The sequence below is a fragment of the Medicago sativa genome, chromosome 7, assembly GCF_051527215.1.
Source record: "Medicago sativa cultivar Bolivia chromosome 7, Bolivia_mono, whole genome shotgun sequence".
Lineage (NCBI taxonomy): Eukaryota > Viridiplantae > Streptophyta > Magnoliopsida > Fabales > Fabaceae > Medicago > Medicago sativa.
Window position 1 is genome coordinate 65,549,643 of NC_140755.1, and position 18,553 is coordinate 65,568,195.

The following is an 18,553-nucleotide window of genomic DNA, read 5'->3' on the forward strand; positions in this document are numbered from 1 at the left end:
TTTCATATAAGTTGTTCCAGCCGAGTGGTGGAAGTAATCATTCATTTTACCCGATGGTCATGTGTTCGATCCTCTCTGTTTTTTACTTTTAATTTTTTCCGTTTTTTTTATTAAGATTTCCTTTTTTTCTTGTTTTTTTTTTCCGTTTTTTTTTATTAAGATTTCCTTTTTTTCTTGTTTTCATTCATCCACTTTTTACGGTTTTTAATGAAAAGTCTTTTTTTCCCATTAAATTGTAATTAATATTTTTTTTTTTGGTGAAATTGTTATTAAAACAAAAACCACACCCTTTTCTCCTTTTTTGAAGAATCGTATCCCCTTATTGATTTTTTTTTTCCTATCATCTTCCCCCAAACCCTTTTATTTCCTCTCTATGAACTCAAACCCTCTTATCTGAAAAATTGGATTTCATCTTCTCCCTAAACCCTCAATTATTACTCTCTGAGAAAACCCTTCCTCAATTCTTCTTTGAGAAAACTCAACCGGAGTCGGTTACTTCGCCGCCCCGTGCGGTCACTCAAGGGAATCAAGTGATCGTGATGAATCGGCGAAAAACGGGTTCAGATTTGTATTTGCTAATTCTTCTGTTGAAATTATATTGTTCTTCTGATTTGTTATTAGTATCTTTTATTGTTGTATTAGATCATGCCTTTCTGATTGCATTGAACTGAGACCTAAATAAATTGTTATTGTTAACTACTGAATTCTAATTAATCGATGAACTAATTTCTGAATTCTAATTAATATTCATTCTGTGATAGATAAGGTCTACTTCCTTCATTTTATTTCTTTGGATTTTGTTATTTATAAGCCTTCTAATTTTTTTTGGAGGATGCCCCAGCTTCATAGTTTTAATCTTGTGTGGTTAGCTTATCTTAGTAAATAGTAGTTTTTTCATTGTTTTTTATCTTGCAAAGTAAACTGGTAGTCATATAATTTTTTCTTTAAATAGTGTTTACATACATATATGTCATCAAAGTGAGGGGTAAGGAGGTACGCTACACTTGAAATTGTGTAGCCTTTTGTATCTATATATGATTGGGTACCCTACGGGCAACTCTTTAAGGACCTTAAATAATAAGTTTCTACGAAGCCTATGTAAAATTTTCCTTGAAACTTTGTTTTTGATTATTTTTTCCTCACTTTTTACCATCGTTTATAGAAGATTTTCTAATTAACTTTGAAATTTGTGTAGTGCACATTGGGTGTTATTTGTCGTTGATACCATATCGGAAATCATATATAATTTGGATCCATTACTCAATGACTATATGAATTATCCAAAAATGAAGAGTATGTTTGACACGTAACTGTGTGTGTGTGTGTGTGTGTGTGTGTGTATATATATATGTGTGTGTGTGTGTGTGTGTGTGTGTGTGTGTGTGTGTGTGTGTGTGTGTGTGGTTAGTTGTATGTAATCTAGGTTTACATTTATATTTTGTAGAATTCTAAAGGTATTTCGCTCTGCAAGGGACACTTAAGTAAAAAAGAATAAATTTAACAACATATCATGGGTCCGAGTACATGTTTAATAATATAACATAACAACCTTAAAAAATTAGTGTATGAATAATATAAATAATTTGATTGATACAAACTTATTTTATTTTTTGTAGTGTCCTCGCCAAGAAAATGGTATAGATAGCGGGTACTTTGTGATGAGGTTTATGAAAGAGATTCTCATTTCAAAACTAAATGAGTTTCCAAAGCTGGTATGTTATTTTTATATTAAAGTATAATATTTGTATATAATTAAGTTTATTATTATTAAGTAACATGGTTATTTTTTGTTACAATATATGCAGTACATTGATGGTTTCAAGTGTGTGACATACTCAAAAGATAAACTAAGAGAAATCCAAGAAGAATGATGTCAGTTCATGATCAGCCTAAAAGTTATATGATATTTTTATGATAAGGTGAGTTTCATGTTTTTCTATATATATTTGCTAGAAGTGATAGTGTTTTTAATTTATAATCTTGCTTTAATTTGTACTATGATCATTAGTACTTTGAATTTGTCTCTAATATAATATAGTTGCTTCTTGCTTAACGGTGTTTTCTGCTATATATGCAGGTGGTGGAGAGTGAACGAAATTTGGAAATGAATAATGATTTGCCTGCTTGTTTTGGATAAAAATGTTGAGAAGATCAAGAAGATAGATGAAGACTACTGCATGCTACCATAGAAGATTTTGATCTTTATGTTAACTAATTAGTTGTAACTTAGAGATATCCATGTTACCATATCAGTGGCTCTACATTTCTGGCTTTTATGCTATATATACATACATTTTTTTATGATATGTTTAAGTTTTATTTGATAAATAATAGTCTCAATTTTAATGTGCCAAAAATATATATATTTCCTTCAGAAATATATATATATATATATATATATATATATATATATATATTACTTTAAATTAATAAAAAACGCTATCTGTACAAACAATAAAAAAATCTGACAAAAAAAAAAAACTTAATGCTTTTCCTAGCGCTTTTTTCCTGTATAAAGCGCTATTTAAACCTAGTGTTACATAGCGTTTTAAAACAAAAACGCTGTTTTTTACGAGTGCATGCGTTATTTTAAACCCCTTTTAGATGGCGTTTATTATTGAAAGCGCTATCTAAGGAGAATCTTTGCTAGCGCTTTTTGACAAAAAGCGCTATATAAACCTTGCTTTAGATAGCGCTTTATACATAAAAAAAGCGCTATATTACCTTTACCAGCGCCATTTACAGTAGCGCTTACAAAGCGCTGGCTAAAGCAAAAAAAAAGCGCTATATAAGCTCATTTTTGTAGTAGTGATTCTTTTTCCTCCATTAGCGCGGTTGTTAGCCTTAGATGTAGGTGGATTGATTGTGTTTTGGATGTTTCCGGGTTCATATTCGAAAAGAGGATAACGATCCGATTTTAAAAGTGTAAAAAAAAATTCGAATCGGAGCTCGCCAGAATCCGGAAGTGTCGCCGGAGTTATGAATTTTCCGGCGAACCTTTGAAGATTCCGGCGAGTTTGTTGAACTTTTCGGTGACATTCATGAGGTTGAAGATGAACATTTAAGAGAGAGAAGAGAGAGTTTATGCATGCTTTGGCTTTAGAGAGAGAAAGGTGTGTTATTGTTGTTTTGTCTTTCACGTGAAAGACTTTTATTCACCTCTTGTTCCATTTTTTATCCTATGCGCATGACCACATTCATTCCATGTTCCTTTGCCTTCTTGATCGTTGGATCAAGGGTTGATCCAATTGGATCAATCCTACGGTCCCTGATGCTTTCTGTTGGATGTGGATCTTGTGTGTTTGGGCCTGGATTTTTGTTACTACTTTCTCCTTATTTTCTTGCTATATGCACACTATTTCTTGCTGAATACACCTTTGCATGCCTAAAATCTCTTTGAAAAATTCTAATAAAACTCCTATAATTTTTCTAGTATATTTTGATCAATTTTGATATATTGCATGTCAAGATTGATCAAGAAATACTAGAAAATTATTTTGCCTTGGTTTAATGCTTTTTCTTTTACTTTTTTGTTGAAAAATCTTGATGAAAAGCTTGTAAAATTTGGTGAGTTCTTTTTGCATTTGTGTTGATTGATTTAGGATTGTTGCATGTGAATTTTCGTATGCTGAAATTTGTTAGGAAAATATACTTGTAGGATTTGTTGTGATTTTGTGTTGTTTTGTCCAAATTTTATGAAGTTTTTTTGCACTTTCTAATTCCAATCTTTTGGCTCATAATGATTGTGTTTTGTTGAAAGATCTTGGAGTGTTGTTTGATGCTTGATAAGTAGTGTTTGAGGCTGTTTTGAATATGTGATAATTGGTCACTTACATAGCAAGTCACTTGATGTTTAAATGTGTGAATTAATGCAAAAAATAGGCTTAATATCATACCATAGTTTCTTGACTTGTAATTTTCTCATAACTCTCACATTGGGGCTGAACCTAAACCCTTTGAAAAATGCCAAAATAGAGAGTTATGAGTCTCTTGCATTTGCCTTGGAATTTTGGTGTTTTATTAAGTGCATTTTTGCTACTTTTTCTTGCATTTTTACCATGTTTTATGCTTTATTTCCTTGCCAATTTTTCTACTATCCTATGCCTATTATTACTAACCATTTGTTCATTGTTTCATAAGCATCTTCCATCACTTTCATCTTCATCTCAATTCTTCATTTCTTTCCCTTTACACTTTTATGTTGCTTTAAATTTCATTTATGTGGGATTAAGTTCCCACAAGGAAGTAGTGTGTATGTAGGGAAATGATGTAATATGGACTATGGACTATGGACACTAAAAACTCACACATGCACACACCTCACTTTAGATGTATGGCTAGGATATGCATGTTTAGATGTATGGTTAGGTAATTGCATGTTTAGATGTATGCTTAGGTTTTACGCTTAGAGAAAATTCCAATTTTCCAAACAAAAAAAACTTGAACCATCTCACTCAAATTTTTTTCAAATAAACTCTTGGAACACATTCCAAGTGAATTTTTCTCTTTATTTTCTTAATAAAAGCATCAATGAAACTAATTCCAACTTTGACTTGTTTTTGCAAATAACTAATTCCAACTTCACTTTTTCCTTAATCTCATGCCCTTGGAGGCCTCCTATCTCTTCTTTCAAATTCCATTTTCCAAAACTTAAAATCAACCAACAAAAACAAAAACATTTTTGGAAGAGAACTACGGTGGATTTGATCCCTTAAAAGGGTACGTAGGCAAGGAAACAATATTCCTTCAATTCAAATAAAATAAAAATTCAAACGCTTTCTTCTCCCTCCAATTCTTCACTTAGTAAACTCTTAGGTGTAAATGTCACTTTTCAAATAGCATTTAAAAATAAAGCGCGCGCGTAGAAAGTAAAGACGGTTCCTATAGGATACTATAGTCGTTATGGGTGCCTAACACCTTCCCGTAGCGAAAACAACTCCCGGACCTCGATTCTCAAGGGTTTTTCTTATTTTTTCCCTTCCCAAGAAAAAATGAGATATCAAAGGTTAAAAAGGTTCAAACGTAATCAATGTTTGACATCCGAAAACCAAGATAAAACACACCACAGTTGCAATGTTGGTTTGCAGACTTTCCAAATTTTTCAGACTTTGCAGACTCAGCTTCACGAATCACAGGTCCATTCACAGGTGCAGAATCTGCTTCACGAATCACAGGTGCATTCAAAGGTGCAGACTCTGCTTCCCTTGAGTTTGAAACAATTGAATAGCACTGAACCATTGGTCTGGAAGCTGGACCAAGTTCATCATCCCAAATCCACTCATTACAGGTTTTGTTTTTTTCTACATACCAAAGCATTTTCCAATGGCACATAGGTAAACAACAGCACAGTAGAAACATCCCTCGAGAAGTGGGCAATGACGGAAACTTGCCACCATTGAAGTAGGTTTCATAGGAGTCTTTTGTTGAGGTGTCAGTAAACAATGGGGGTTTTGGGTTTTTAAACCTAAATCAGTATTGGAGAAAGAAAGGAAGAGGACGACCTATAATGAAGTGAAGGAAGGGACGATCTGCAGGAAGGAAGAAGACGACCTAGAATGAGGAGGAACGCGGTGAAAGAGAAGAGAGGAGGTGGGTTTTTGAAGAAGAAGAAGGAAGGGTATTTTTGTCATTCCGCTTTGGTTTCAGATGAAGAGGGGCATTTTTGTCCATTCCCATGCCCAGATGCTGAGTTATTCAAGTGAAAGACCAATTAACAGCGCTATGTCAGTAATCAGATGAGTTTTGGGTTTTTAAACCTAAATCAATGTTGGAGAAAGAAAGGAAGAGGACGACCTAGAATGAAGTGAAGGAAGGGGACAATCTGCAGAAAGAAAGAGGACGACCTAGAATGAGGAGGAACGCGGTGAAAGAGAAGAGAAGAGGTGGGTTTTTGAAGAAGGAAGGGTATTTTTGTCATTCCGCTTTGGTCTCAGATGAAGAGGGGCATTTTTGTCCATTCCCATGCCCAGATGCTGAGTCATTCAAGTGAAAGACCAATTAATAGCGCCACGTCAGTACTCAGATGACATGGCAGTCATTAAGTGGGTCAAGGGACGAAATTTTAAATGATTAAAGTTTGCAAGGGTAATTTGCCATAATTAACGATTACAGGGACCAATTTTTAAATGACCCCTAATTGCAAGGACGAAACACATGTTGAAGCCTTTTTTAAATTATTCCCATAACTAACTTCATCATCCTTTTTGCCATTTCTACCACGAAAGGCTAAACAAATGGGAAAAAATAATAACAAAATGGATAAAAAATTGACCTTTAATGACCAAAAATATTTTAATTACGAGATTTTTACTAAAGTTAAAAGATAAATACTTTTTTAAAAAAAAAAAAAAAAGGCTTAAATATGTTATTCGTCCCTGCAAATAGGGGTCGCTTAAAATTTCGTCCCTGCAATCGCTAATCCTTTTTTTTTGCCTCTGCAAAGTTTAATCAGTTAAAAATTCGTCCCTTGACCCAGTTAATGACTGCCACGTCATCAAAATTACCATAATGACATGGGAATTGACGAAAATACCCCTGGGCTAATTTTTTTTCTTCAAAAATTTTTTTTTTCAAAATTTTGAAAATTCTTTTTTAAATTAAAAAAAATCTGAAAAAATAATTAAAAGTCAAAAAAAAATTCGGAAAAAAACTGTTAAAATTAAAACTGAAAAATTTTCGGGAAAAAATCGTAAAAAAAATTCGGGAAAAAACTGAATTTTTTTTTGAAGGAAAAAAAACAAAAAAAAATAAGCCAGGGGTATTTTCGTCAATTCCCATGCCATTTTGTTAATTTGATGATGTGGCAGTCATTAACTTGGTCAAGGGACGAATTTTTAACTGATTAAACTTTGCAGGGGCAAAAAAAAAGGATTAGCGATTGCAGGGATGAAATTTTAAGCGACCCCTATTTGCAGGGACGAATAACATATTTAAGCCAAAAAAAAAAAACAGAGAGAGAAGTTAAGTGATCGATTGAGTGATCAAAGGACAAATACACACATGGATATACTTAAGAGACATTTTATATTCTAGTTTTAAAAAGGATTTAGATTCACATAAACATAGCTTCAATATTCCATTGAGAAACAAATATGGGTACAAGTCACAAGTTTGTGTATGCTATCATCCTATTTCTTAATATAGCTCTTGTTGCAAGTGGATACTTTTTCGAATTCTTTCACAAGTGCACTCAGGACAGTGATTGTCCATCTCTTTATTGTAGAAACAAGGCTGAATTACCAAAGTGTATTGGGGGGTTCTTGTGTCGCTGTCCTAATGTTTAGTAGGTCAGTTGACAAATAATTTTCTTAATTTAAAACTTATAATTTTATTTTAACGTGTTAAATTTTTTTTTTGTTGCAGTGATTTTAACATGTTGATTTTATTCCTCAGAAAAACATGTTGATATTCTTAATGTTTTCTTGCACAATTCAATTTTTCTCTGACAAACCTTTAAAATTCTTTGACAGATGCATACACATACATAAAGGAAGGGGTTATTTCCTTTGTTTGCTTTTACAAGATATGCATGGAAAATTAAAATGTCACTGATTTATAAATGAACTGTAAATATATTGTGTGTGATTATGTAAAATCAGTATTGAATAAAGGAAATATGATTCTGTAATGTTCCCTAAAAAATGATTCTATAATGTAATCATTTATCATTTATTCTAGTTTTTTGGTACAACATATTTATCCTTTATTATAGTCCTACATTTCACAGGTGAACAGATATTATCGTGCGTTTTAATGGTATTATGCATACAATTATAAGCACACAACTCATGAATCTATTAGATATTCATTTTCTTTATAATAAAAGAAATAAAATACTTTGTCAAAAAAAAAAAAATACAGCTACATTAATTTTGTTGTACATGTAAACTCACATCTAAACCATAAATAATATTTGCTCTGGACCACAAAAATTGACATAGTACGTCATTTTGCAGAAAATAAGAAGTTATAAAGGAAGGAAAAACATAACAATTTTATCAAACTGACCGCCTTAACTTCTTTTTTTTGAAAAAGCAAAATATATTATAAGCTCTAAATCAAGCACAAGACGAACAAGAACGAGCGAAATTACCACAAGTTTACAAGGTACAACCAAGGTCCAAATAGATACAACTAAAATGTCGTCGTGAGCATAGCTCAGTTGGTATGGACGATACATAAAATATGCAAGGTTTTCTTTCACTAAATAAAACATGTAACAATAAAAAAAAAATATATGCAAATTTCCCGTTTGATGTTCCCGTGAGCTTAGCTCAGTCGTTAGAAACAATAAATAATATATGCAAGGTCCGGGGTTCAAATCCCAACCACCACAAAAAAAAAAAATCCCGTTTGATCCAAAATCTCTATGGATTCATAGATGACAATTTAGAAATCTCAATTCCTTATGTTTTAATTGCCTCCGAGTGAGTAAATCCCCACTCTAATATTCCTTAGGTTGCCCTACTGACTACATGTTGAATTGACAACCCTTCCATGCATCCTTTAGTGTTGTGTATAACCTTAGAATGAATCCGGTGCAGCTCAACAGCTGGAGGGACAGTGATAAATAGTACTTTAATAAAATGCTTCCTTAGTTATATCCAAATAATGTTGGTTTGTTACACTGATTATCCAAAAAAAAAAAAAAAATATATGCTTAAAAAAAACATGTTATATTTTTTTCAAATAATGTTTGTTCTGTACTATTATTCTGTCATAAGGTACTACAAGATTCTAGAAGGATGCTGCAGAGACATTGAGGCATGGTTACTTAGTTTTGGTGGGGAACAAATGAAAAGAAGCGCAAAATTCATTCGATAAACTGGGGCGAGCGAAAAACAAAGGAGGACTCAGATTTAGTGTTAGATTTATTTTATTTTTTTATATTTTGTCCGCTACAATCAATTGTAGGTTTTGGTTTTTTATATTTGATGATGCTTAGGTCCGATAAACATGACCAACTGATAATGAATTGAAGGGTTCTTGGAATAAGGGTTCTATTTAAGTGATGAGTTCGTGGAGCAATACGTGTCAAAAAAATTCTGTTGAGTTTTTGGCATTTTTTTTACTCTCTTTTGCATGTGTGTATACTCTTATAAGGTGCACTTAGACATTATACGTGCACTTCAAGTAATTGACATAACAAAAAGTTTCTTTAATTTTATTGCTGTCGAATTTTATTTGTTATTTTATCCCTCTTATTTTATGAATCTTGTTCTTTTCTTGCACCAAATTACCACTCATATCTCATTACTGTGAAGAGAATCATTGTTTTACCAATTTTTCTTTATTGTTACTTTATCCTTGGACTCTCATTCAGACTCTCACATCTCACGTTATACTTTGTTTTTGTTCTTTTGGAAAGATTAGAATACTTGTCAGTTCAATTACTCTTCTTATATCTATACAGACAAATGAGGCTGACGCGGTCTCAATCATAATTAAAATAAAAGTCGCAGAGACCTCTAAAACTTTTATATTTCGGACTGAAAATTTATAACTATGATTCATACATTAGTCGCCAAAGTCAAGAGAGTGTTGCAAGGCTATGGTGTGATGGCTGCATCTGAGGAAGAAGTGAAGCTTTTGGGTTCTGTGGGAAGCCCATTTGTCATTAGAGTTCAAATTGCGCTGGAATTGAAGGGTGTTGAATACAAATATTCGGAAGAAAAATTGGGTAACTTGAGTGAAACGCTTCTTAAATACAATCCAGTTTACAGGATGGTTCCTGTTTTTGTTCATAATGGAAATCCCATCTCGGAGTCTCGTGTGATTCTTGAGTATATTGATGAGACTTGGAAACAAAATCCTATTTTGCCTTCCGATCCTTATCAAAGAGCTTTGGCTCGTTTCTGGTCTAAGTTCATTGATGACAAGGTAAGTAACTCTAGTTTATACATCAATACTCTTCTTGAAATTATGTTGCTTATGAACTATATAGCATTGACGCTTCAGATTGAAGGCATGTCTGGTGTTCGACACATGCCAGTGTCTATTATGACATCTTTCATATGTAAGTATTTGTGTCGTGTTTTATATCTTTCTAATTATTTTCTGATATATATTAATGTAATTTGTGAAATCAGTGTGTGGCTGCTGCATGGATGTCGGTTTTTATGCCCGATAAGAAAGAACGCGAGAAAGCTAGCGACGAACTATTGAAGGCTCTACAATTTCTTGAGAATGAATTGAAGGGAAAATTCTTTGGAGGAGAAGAGATTGGAATTGTAGATATTGCTGCTCTCTTCATCCCTTTATTCCAAGAAGTAGCAGAGTTGCAGTTGTTCACAAGGGAGAAATTTCCAAAGCTATACAAATGGAGTAAAGAATTTAACAACCATCCAATAGTCAAGGAAATTATGCCTTCAAAAGATCAACAATTTGCATATTTCAAAGCTCGCGCTGAAAGCCTCGCTGCTCCGTCAAAATAGAGTTGTTGGTTGTTTGAATTTCATTTCAAATAGAATATATTCTATGATTTCTCATGTGTAATAAAGAACCTAAAATATTGTCATTTTCACCATTTCAATTAATGAAAGAACCGTTTCATGTTTAAAAAAAAGTTTGTTTTCAGTTGAGTTTAATGTTGATCCGAGTTTTCCTCGATTTTCCTTTTCAAACTCAGTTTGAAAATATTGCTTTAGAAAACTCAGTTTGCAAGATGAAGTTCATTCAAACTTGAGTTTGCAAATTTCAATCCAAACATATTACATATACTTAAGTAACTATAACACTTTCAAGGTAATTCACTCTTTTTGTACTTCATATAAAGTGAAACTATTCTTTCATTATATATTTTGATTTCTGATCATAGTTAATATGACTTAAATCAGTCGCTACCTTCCATTAGTTGCAACATTCGCCCGTTTATGAATAATATAGTGGATATAATATGTAAATCATGCAGTGCAGCCTTGTTTCATGCAGGGGAACAAGTTAATTTGGATTTAGGTTTAGGACAAATTTTGCATATAAAAAATCAGATTATAAAAGAAGTTACATATCGTTGTTATCCATCGGCCAATCAGATTACAAAACACCCTTCTCATTATTAATTGTGTTATATATCTTGTTTGTTGGGAAGAGGCTGCTGCACTTGAAACCTGAAATGTTTAATGATTATGCATGTAAAACTCAAAGCGTATGGGGTTGCCACACTAACCTTTAGGTTCGATTCGCCCCCACCAATAACTGTAATTGGATGCAATAAGGAATGACCGGCGAATCCCCTTCAGGATACTATGAGTTCCTTGACGTGTATTGCACAACCACACCAAGCGTATCTCCTAACAGTATTTTACAGATTTATGGTTCCAGCAATTCACTCATGCATTAGAGAATTGATGGATGATTTAGAGTAAGAGAATGATGAAGAATTATGTTGTTAGTGCAACAAAATTCTGTCCAAAATTGTGTGTGCAATTAATGCCCAAATGCCAAGTATTTATAGTGCATTATATGACCCTTCATATGAGAGAAAGCACCCCTTTGACTTGAATCAATGTTATGGTTCATTAAGCACCATTTTGCCAAAGGTTATGATCATTCATACTTGAACCAATGCTATGGTTCATTAAGCACCATTTTGCCAAAGGTTATGATCATTCACACTTGAACCAATGCTAAGGTTCATTAAGCACCCCTTTGCCAACGGTTCTAATGTATATGAAAGCTTCTCATGAAGATTTACAACTCTTGATCTAAAGTGATTACATTATTTTGGAAATCACCAACAATCCCCCACCATTTTCAAAATACTAAATCTCATAAATCCGGAAATTCCATGCCTTCAGATAATGGTATCTCACGATTTGAACCATTACTTAGTAAGTTAAGTTTTCGCTCATTCCCAAATAGTATGGTAGGCAAGCTTTGAACCAACTATTCATTAGAACAAGTGTGCATAACTTACACTTAGAATCTCGGTACCGTTGATAAAGAGACTTGTAAAATGACACATTAAGAAGGCCTTGTGTCATATATCCCTTTTCATGAGAATTTAAGAGTCAAGCCATTGAACTCCGTGAAGCGGCCAAACTTCATTCTCACATAGGTAGACTATATCGGGAATGCCCCATAAGTATGCATTCCAGCAAATATATGCTATATGTCCATTAAGAGGAAAACCTCATCCTACCTTTTTTTCTTCTTATGGTCCAAGTACTTTTACCCTTGGGATGTATCTATTGTCAAGTACTACAATTACTCTAATAGTGTACTTTCACCATTGAACCCAAGACTTGATGCTACTCAAGTGTGGGTTGAGTTTCCACTATTGGTAATCAATTAGATATGGGCTTGAGTCCCATCCCCAATGATGTCTTCAACACCATATCCTTTGTCAGACCTTTCGTCAAAGGATCTGCAAGATTCTTCTCTGTTCTTACGAACATGATGGAAATTACTCCATTAGAAATCAAGTCTCTTACATAGCTATGTCTTAAACCAATATGCCTTGATTTCCCATTATAAACTTGGCTATAAGCTTTTGATAGTGTGGATTGACTATCACAATGTATGGATACTGGCGCCATTGGCTTTTGCCAAACTGGTATGTCATACAATAAATTTCTTAGCCATTCTGCCTCTTTACTCCCTGCAGCCAATGCAATAAATTCTGCAGCCATGGTGGAGTCGGCAATGCATGTTTGTTTCTTTGAACCCCAAGAAACTGCACCTCCACCAAGGTTGAAGATCCATCCACTTGTGGAAGCATGATCTTCAACATATGTTACCCAACTAGCATCTGTGTATCCTTCCAAAATAGAAGGCTCTCCACTATATGTTAAACAATAATTCATTGTTCCCTTTAAGTATTTCAATACTCTTTTCACAGCGTGCCAGTGTTCTTTACTTGGATTGCTAGTATACCGACTTAACCTTCCAACAGCATATGCTATGTCAGGTCTAGTACAAGTCATAGCATACATCAAGCATCCGATTACTTTAGAATATTCAAGTTGTGCCACCGGACAACCTTTGTTTGGTTGCAAACTGACAGTTTGGTCAAATGGGGTAGATATCGGTTTACAATCTAAATGATTGAATTTCTGAAGCACCTTTTCTATGTAATGAGATTGGGATAAACCAATATGGTTACCATCTCTTATGATTTTAATTCCTAAAATCACATCAGCTTCTCCTAAATCTTTCATATCAAAATTTTTGGATAAGAAAGCTTTAGTTTCTTCTACCTCATTTATACTTGTACCAAAGATCAACATGTCATCTACATATAAGCAAATCATGACCCCTTTTCCATTTTGGAATTTACTGTAAATACACTTGTCAGATTCATTTATGATGTATCCGTTGGCTAACACAACTTGGTCAAACTTTTGGTGCCATTGTTTGGGTGCTTGTTTCAACCCATATAAAGACTTAGTTAATTTACACACTTTATCTTCTTGACCTTTGATCACAAACCCTTCCGGTTGTTTCATATATACCTCTTCATCCAACTCTCCATTTAGGAAAGCAGTTTTAACATCCATTTGATGGATTACAAACTTATGGATGGATGCCAGTGCAATTAGCATTCTGATTGATGCTATTCTTGCAACAGGTGCATATGTATCAAAATAATCAATGCCTTCTTTTTGTGTAAACCCTTTAGCAACTAGTCTAGCCTTGAATTTATCAATGGTACCATCCACTTTCATTTTCCTTTTAAAGATCCATTTACAACCTATCGGTTTGGATCCGGGTGGGAGATCTACCACTTTCCAAGTTTTATTACCCATAATTGAATCCATTTCTTCTTGAATAGCTTCTTTCCAAAAGGCTGAATCTTGAGATTTTATAGCCTCTTCATATGTTACCGGATCATTCTCAAGGTTAAAGCAAATTGGTCCATAACTATTTATGGATTTACCTGTTCCTTCTACAAGAAACATGAAGAAATCAGATCCAAAATCTTTCTCTTTCCGGATCCTTTTACTTCTTCTAAGTTCTGAACCATCCAATGTATCTACATTAGATTCATTGTTTTCTAAATTTTGTACATTAGAATGAACAATATCCTTGGGATAAGAAATTGAGTTAAATCTATCTTCTTGAAAAATTGCATCTCTTGACTCAATTACTGTATTAACAGAATATGAGTCATTCGATTCAATAGTCAAGAATCTGTATGCTTTGCTATTTTCTGCATAGCCTAAAAATACACATTCAATTCCTCTTTCACCCAATTTCTTTCTTTTTGGTTCAGGCACTTTCACAATTGCTCTACAACCCCAAACTTTTAAATAATTAAGAGTCGGCTTCCTTTGTTTCCAAAGTTCATATGGGGTTATTTTGTTCCTTTTGTTTGGAACCCTATTGAGGATGTAACATGCTGTTAGCATTGCTTCACCCCAATATCCTTTAGATAATCCAGAATAGGACAACATGGCATTAACCATTTCTACCAAAGTCCTATTCTTCCTTTCTGCTATTCCATTTTGTTGTGGGGTGTATGGTGCAGTTACTTGATGCACAATACCAGTGGATTCAAAATAACTCGGATGATAGAACTCTCCTCCCCTATCACTTCTAAAGCATTTAATGAAAGTTTCATGCTGAAGTTCTACTTGTGCTTTAAATATTTTGAATTTATCTAAGACTTCATCTTTTGAATGCATTAAATAAACATAACAAAATCGAGTGCAATCATCAATGAAAGTAACAAAATACTTTTTACCACCAATGGTGGGCCAACCATGTAAATCACATACATCTGAATGAATTAAATCTAGCACCCTAGAACTTCTTTTAACACTTTTAAAAGGTTGTCTTGTAATTTTAGTCAACATGCAAGTAGTACATGAATCAAAGTTTTTATCAAAATTAGGAATTAGATTTGATTTCATCATATCCTCCAATTTTCTAAAATTAACATGTCCTAATCGCATATGCCATAAATCACAAGACTCAACAATATAAGCAGAAATCATATTATTATTATTAATATTTGCAACATTACATTTGAACATATTCTCACACAAATATCCCTTACCTACAAACACACCCCCCTTTGAGAGGATAAATTTATCTCCCTCAAATACAGATTTGAACCCATTCTTATTAAGTAATGGTACAGAAATCAAGTTCTTCCTAACTTCAGGAACATAAAATACATCTTTAAGAGTAAGTGTTTTTCCAGAAGTGAATTCAATCTCAATGGTCCCTTTTCCTTGGACTTGCACAGTTGAAGCATTTCCCATGTACAAAACACTCCCATCTTCATTGATGGTCTTGAACATTTTCTTGTTTTTGCACACATGGCGAGTAGCACCAGAGTCTATCCACCAAGAATCAACATCTTCAATCATGTTGATTTCAGAAATGACCGCAACAAAATCATCATTTGTTGCTCTTGAATTCTTTTCTTTGTTCTTCTTTTTAAAGAACCTGCACTCATTCTTGAAGTGTCCTTCTTTCCCACAAAAGTAACATTCACCTTTCCTTTTCTTTTTGTTGTTATTACCATTGTGGTTTTGATGAGACTTATCATTTTCATGATTTCTCTTTTTGGAAGATTTGCTTGAATTTCCTTCTTCCATAACATGAACCTTCTCTTGAGTGACATGATTCTTAATACCTTCTTGTTTTCGGTATTCTTCTTCTAAACGAAGGTGATTGCCAAGTTGCTCAAGAGAAATGTCTTCCTTCTTATGCTTCATGGTTCGTTTGAAATCTTTCCATGAAGGAGGAAGTTTGTCAATTATGGATGATACAATAATTGTTTCATCCATATTCATGTTATGTTGTTTGTAGTTGTTAAGAATACGTTCAATCTCATATAATTGTTCCATAACAGACTTATTATCTACCATTTTGTAATTATTAAAATGAGATACAAGGAATTTCTTACTTGTTGCGTCTTCACGCATGTATCTGGTTTCCAATTTGTCCCACAAGTCTTTTGCAGAAGGGCTGCTCTGGTAGATATCGAATAGAGAGTCAGACATACCATTCAGGATATGTCCCAAGCAGATGTAATCATCGTTATCCCATTTCTGTCTATCTCTTGTCTCAGCAACAGTTTCATCATCCTTCTCTTCAGGCCTTGCCATGTTCAGAACGTATGCCACTTTCAATGTTGTAAGAAGAAACTTCATCTTCTTCTGCCAGCGGATGAAATTTCCCCCATCAAACTTTTCCAACTTAACAAAGTCAGAAGTCATTTCTTTCAATGAAGCAGCCATAGAAATCGAACCTAAAGATTGTTATATATCTTGTTTGTTGGGAAGAGGCTGCTGCACTTGAAACCTGAAATGTTTAATGATTATGCATGTAAAACTCAAAGCGTATGGGGTTGCCACACTAACCTTTAGGTTCGATTCGCCCCCACCAATAACTGTAATTGGATGCAATAAGGAATGACCGGCGAATCCCCTTCAGGATACTATGAGTTCCTTGACGTGTATTGCACAACCACACCAAGCGTATCTCCTAACAGTATTTTACAGATTTATGGTTCCAGCAATTCACTCATGCATTAGAGAATTGATGGATGATTTAGAGTAAGAGAATGATGAAGAATTATGTTGTTAGTGCAACAAAATTCTGTCCAAAATTGTGTGTGCAATTAATGCCCAAATGCCAAGTATTTATAGTGCATTATATGACCCTTCATATGAGAGAAAGCACCCCTTTGACTTGAATCAATGTTATGGTTCATTAAGCACCATTTTGCCAAAGGTTATGATCATTCATACTTGAACCAATGCTATGGTTCATTAAGCACCATTTTGCCAAAGGTTGTGATCATTCACACTTGAACCAATGCTAAGGTTCATTAAGCACCCCTTTGCCAAAGGTTCTAATGTATATGAAAGCTTCTCATGAAGATTTACAACTCTTGATCTAAAGTGATTACATTATTTTGGAAATCACCAACAAATTGAAGTATGAAAAATGACAACAATATCCTTAGATTTCGCATGGAGAAATCTCACATTACAAAAACATTATTTTAAAATGAAATCCTAACAACAAAAACTGAATGACAGATAATAGTACATAAGCTTGAAATTCTGAGTTTCAGCACACTGTCTACTTTGAAGCAGAAAGAAGGCTTTCATAGCGACCTTTAAAAAAGGCGAAAAGAGGCTCTCTTGGAGGAAGAGTTTCCTTCACAACAGGATGGTCAAGAAATTCTTGACTCCAATTGTAAAGCTTTGGAAACTTTTCGGCAGTGAACAATTGCAACCCTATTATGTCTTGAACTAGAGGGATCCAGAATGCGATGAAAACAGCAGCAATATCCACAAAGTTAAACTCTTCTCCTCCAAAGTACTTGTCCTTCAGCTCATTCTCAAGAAAGTGAAGAGCCTCAGTTGTTTCTTCAATATTCTTCTCGCGCTCTTTCTCATCAAGTGTAAAAACAGATTTAGATGACGCGGACACAATCTGATCAATTCACAAATTTAAACATTTGATTCATTAGTACTTATTCTAGAAAACTTAAATAACCATCACAAAATACAAACACTTACTCCCCTATGTTATATGCATGTTTTTAAGCTAAGTTTTTCACAAACCATGAAATGGTTTTGATTAATAAGCAAATTTTGAATATTTTCTTACCTTCTTATTGACGTAATAAACAAAAATAGATAAAAATGAATAATTCTCTATGAACACGACAATTATAAAGAAACAACAATAGGGAGCAACGGTTTAAAGAACACGACAATTAAAAAGAAACAACAATAGGGAGCAACGGTTTAAATAAAGACTTGCGACAGCTATCTAGCTTGTGACATAATGGTTACATAAGTTATATCTAACCACGATTCCACGCAATATTAAGGATCGCAACACGAAGACAATCTGGTATAGGAAGTACAAAGACTAAAAAAATACGAAAAGAAGTTACCTTGTCATCGATGAATTTCGACCAAAATCGAGCCAAGGCTCTTTGGTGCGGATCAGATGGCAAAATAGGATTTTGTTTCCAAACCTCGTCAATGTACTCAAGAATCACAAGAGATTCTAATATAGGCTTCTCATTGTGAACAAAAACTGGAACCTTTTTATAAACTGGATTGTATTTGAGGAGAAGTTCACTCTTGGTGACCAAATTTTCTTCAACAAATTCATATTCAATTCCCTTCAATTTAGAGCAATCTGCACCCTGCACACAAATGGGCTTCCTGTAGCTCCCAAAAGTTTCACATGTTCTTGATTTGTAGCCATTGCAATACTTAAATTTTCTATGACTTTGATAATTGGTATAATGGTTTATTTTGATGTTTGAGTCCTAAGGTTTTGTGGCCTTTTATAGCGTTTGGAATGTTAATTTAGTAATTTTCAATATAGATATACACATGAGGTGAGAATAATCCGTACACTAAAATAAAAGGAAAAATGATGATGCCTTCCCCATCAAGATAATGGACAATAAGTGATGTAAGAGGTTACAACAGCACAATATCTACAAAACTAACTAAATAATAATTGAATCAAATGTTTTGTCAAAAAAATAATTGAATCAAATGTGGTCAAGGTGACCATTATTAATTGTACTTACATTTACAAGTGGGAACACTTTAGTGTATTGACC

The 18,553-nt window shown here is 33.7% G+C and overlaps 1 protein-coding gene, 2 long non-coding RNA genes and 1 pseudogene across 4 annotated transcripts; 3 read left to right on the forward strand and 1 right to left on the reverse strand.

The window, feature by feature from the left end:
- The first annotated feature begins 1,487 nt into the window (after positions 1-1,487).
- LOC146907749 (uncharacterized) lies at positions 1,488-2,306 on the forward strand. Its single transcript, XR_015019425.1, has 3 exons — positions 1,488-1,712; positions 1,806-1,919; positions 2,078-2,306. It is a non-coding gene; the product is annotated as an uncharacterized LOC146907749 (long non-coding RNA).
- Positions 2,307-6,946: 4,640 nt separating this feature from the next.
- Positions 6,947-7,413, forward strand: LOC146907750 (uncharacterized). The gene is made up of 2 exons (XR_015020305.1): positions 6,947-7,286; positions 7,363-7,413. It is a non-coding gene; the product is annotated as an uncharacterized LOC146907750 (long non-coding RNA).
- An 825-nt stretch (positions 7,414-8,238) lies between these two features.
- Positions 8,239-10,528, forward strand: LOC146907751 (putative glutathione S-transferase). Its single transcript, XM_085729633.1, has 2 exons — positions 8,239-9,879; positions 10,089-10,528. Exons 1-2 carry the CDS (start codon positions 9,505-9,507, stop codon positions 10,431-10,433), a joined length of 720 nt encoding a protein of 239 aa, XP_085585759.1. The 5' UTR covers positions 8,239-9,504; the 3' UTR covers positions 10,434-10,528.
- Positions 10,529-16,904: 6,376 nt separating this feature from the next.
- Positions 16,905-18,274, reverse strand: LOC146907752 (putative glutathione S-transferase; annotated as a pseudogene). The gene is made up of 2 exons (XR_015020307.1): positions 17,867-18,274; positions 16,905-17,397 (listed from the first exon to the last, which is right to left on the reverse strand). The product of XR_015020307.1 is annotated as a putative glutathione S-transferase (transcript).
- Between the last annotated feature and the right edge of the window lie 279 nt (positions 18,275-18,553).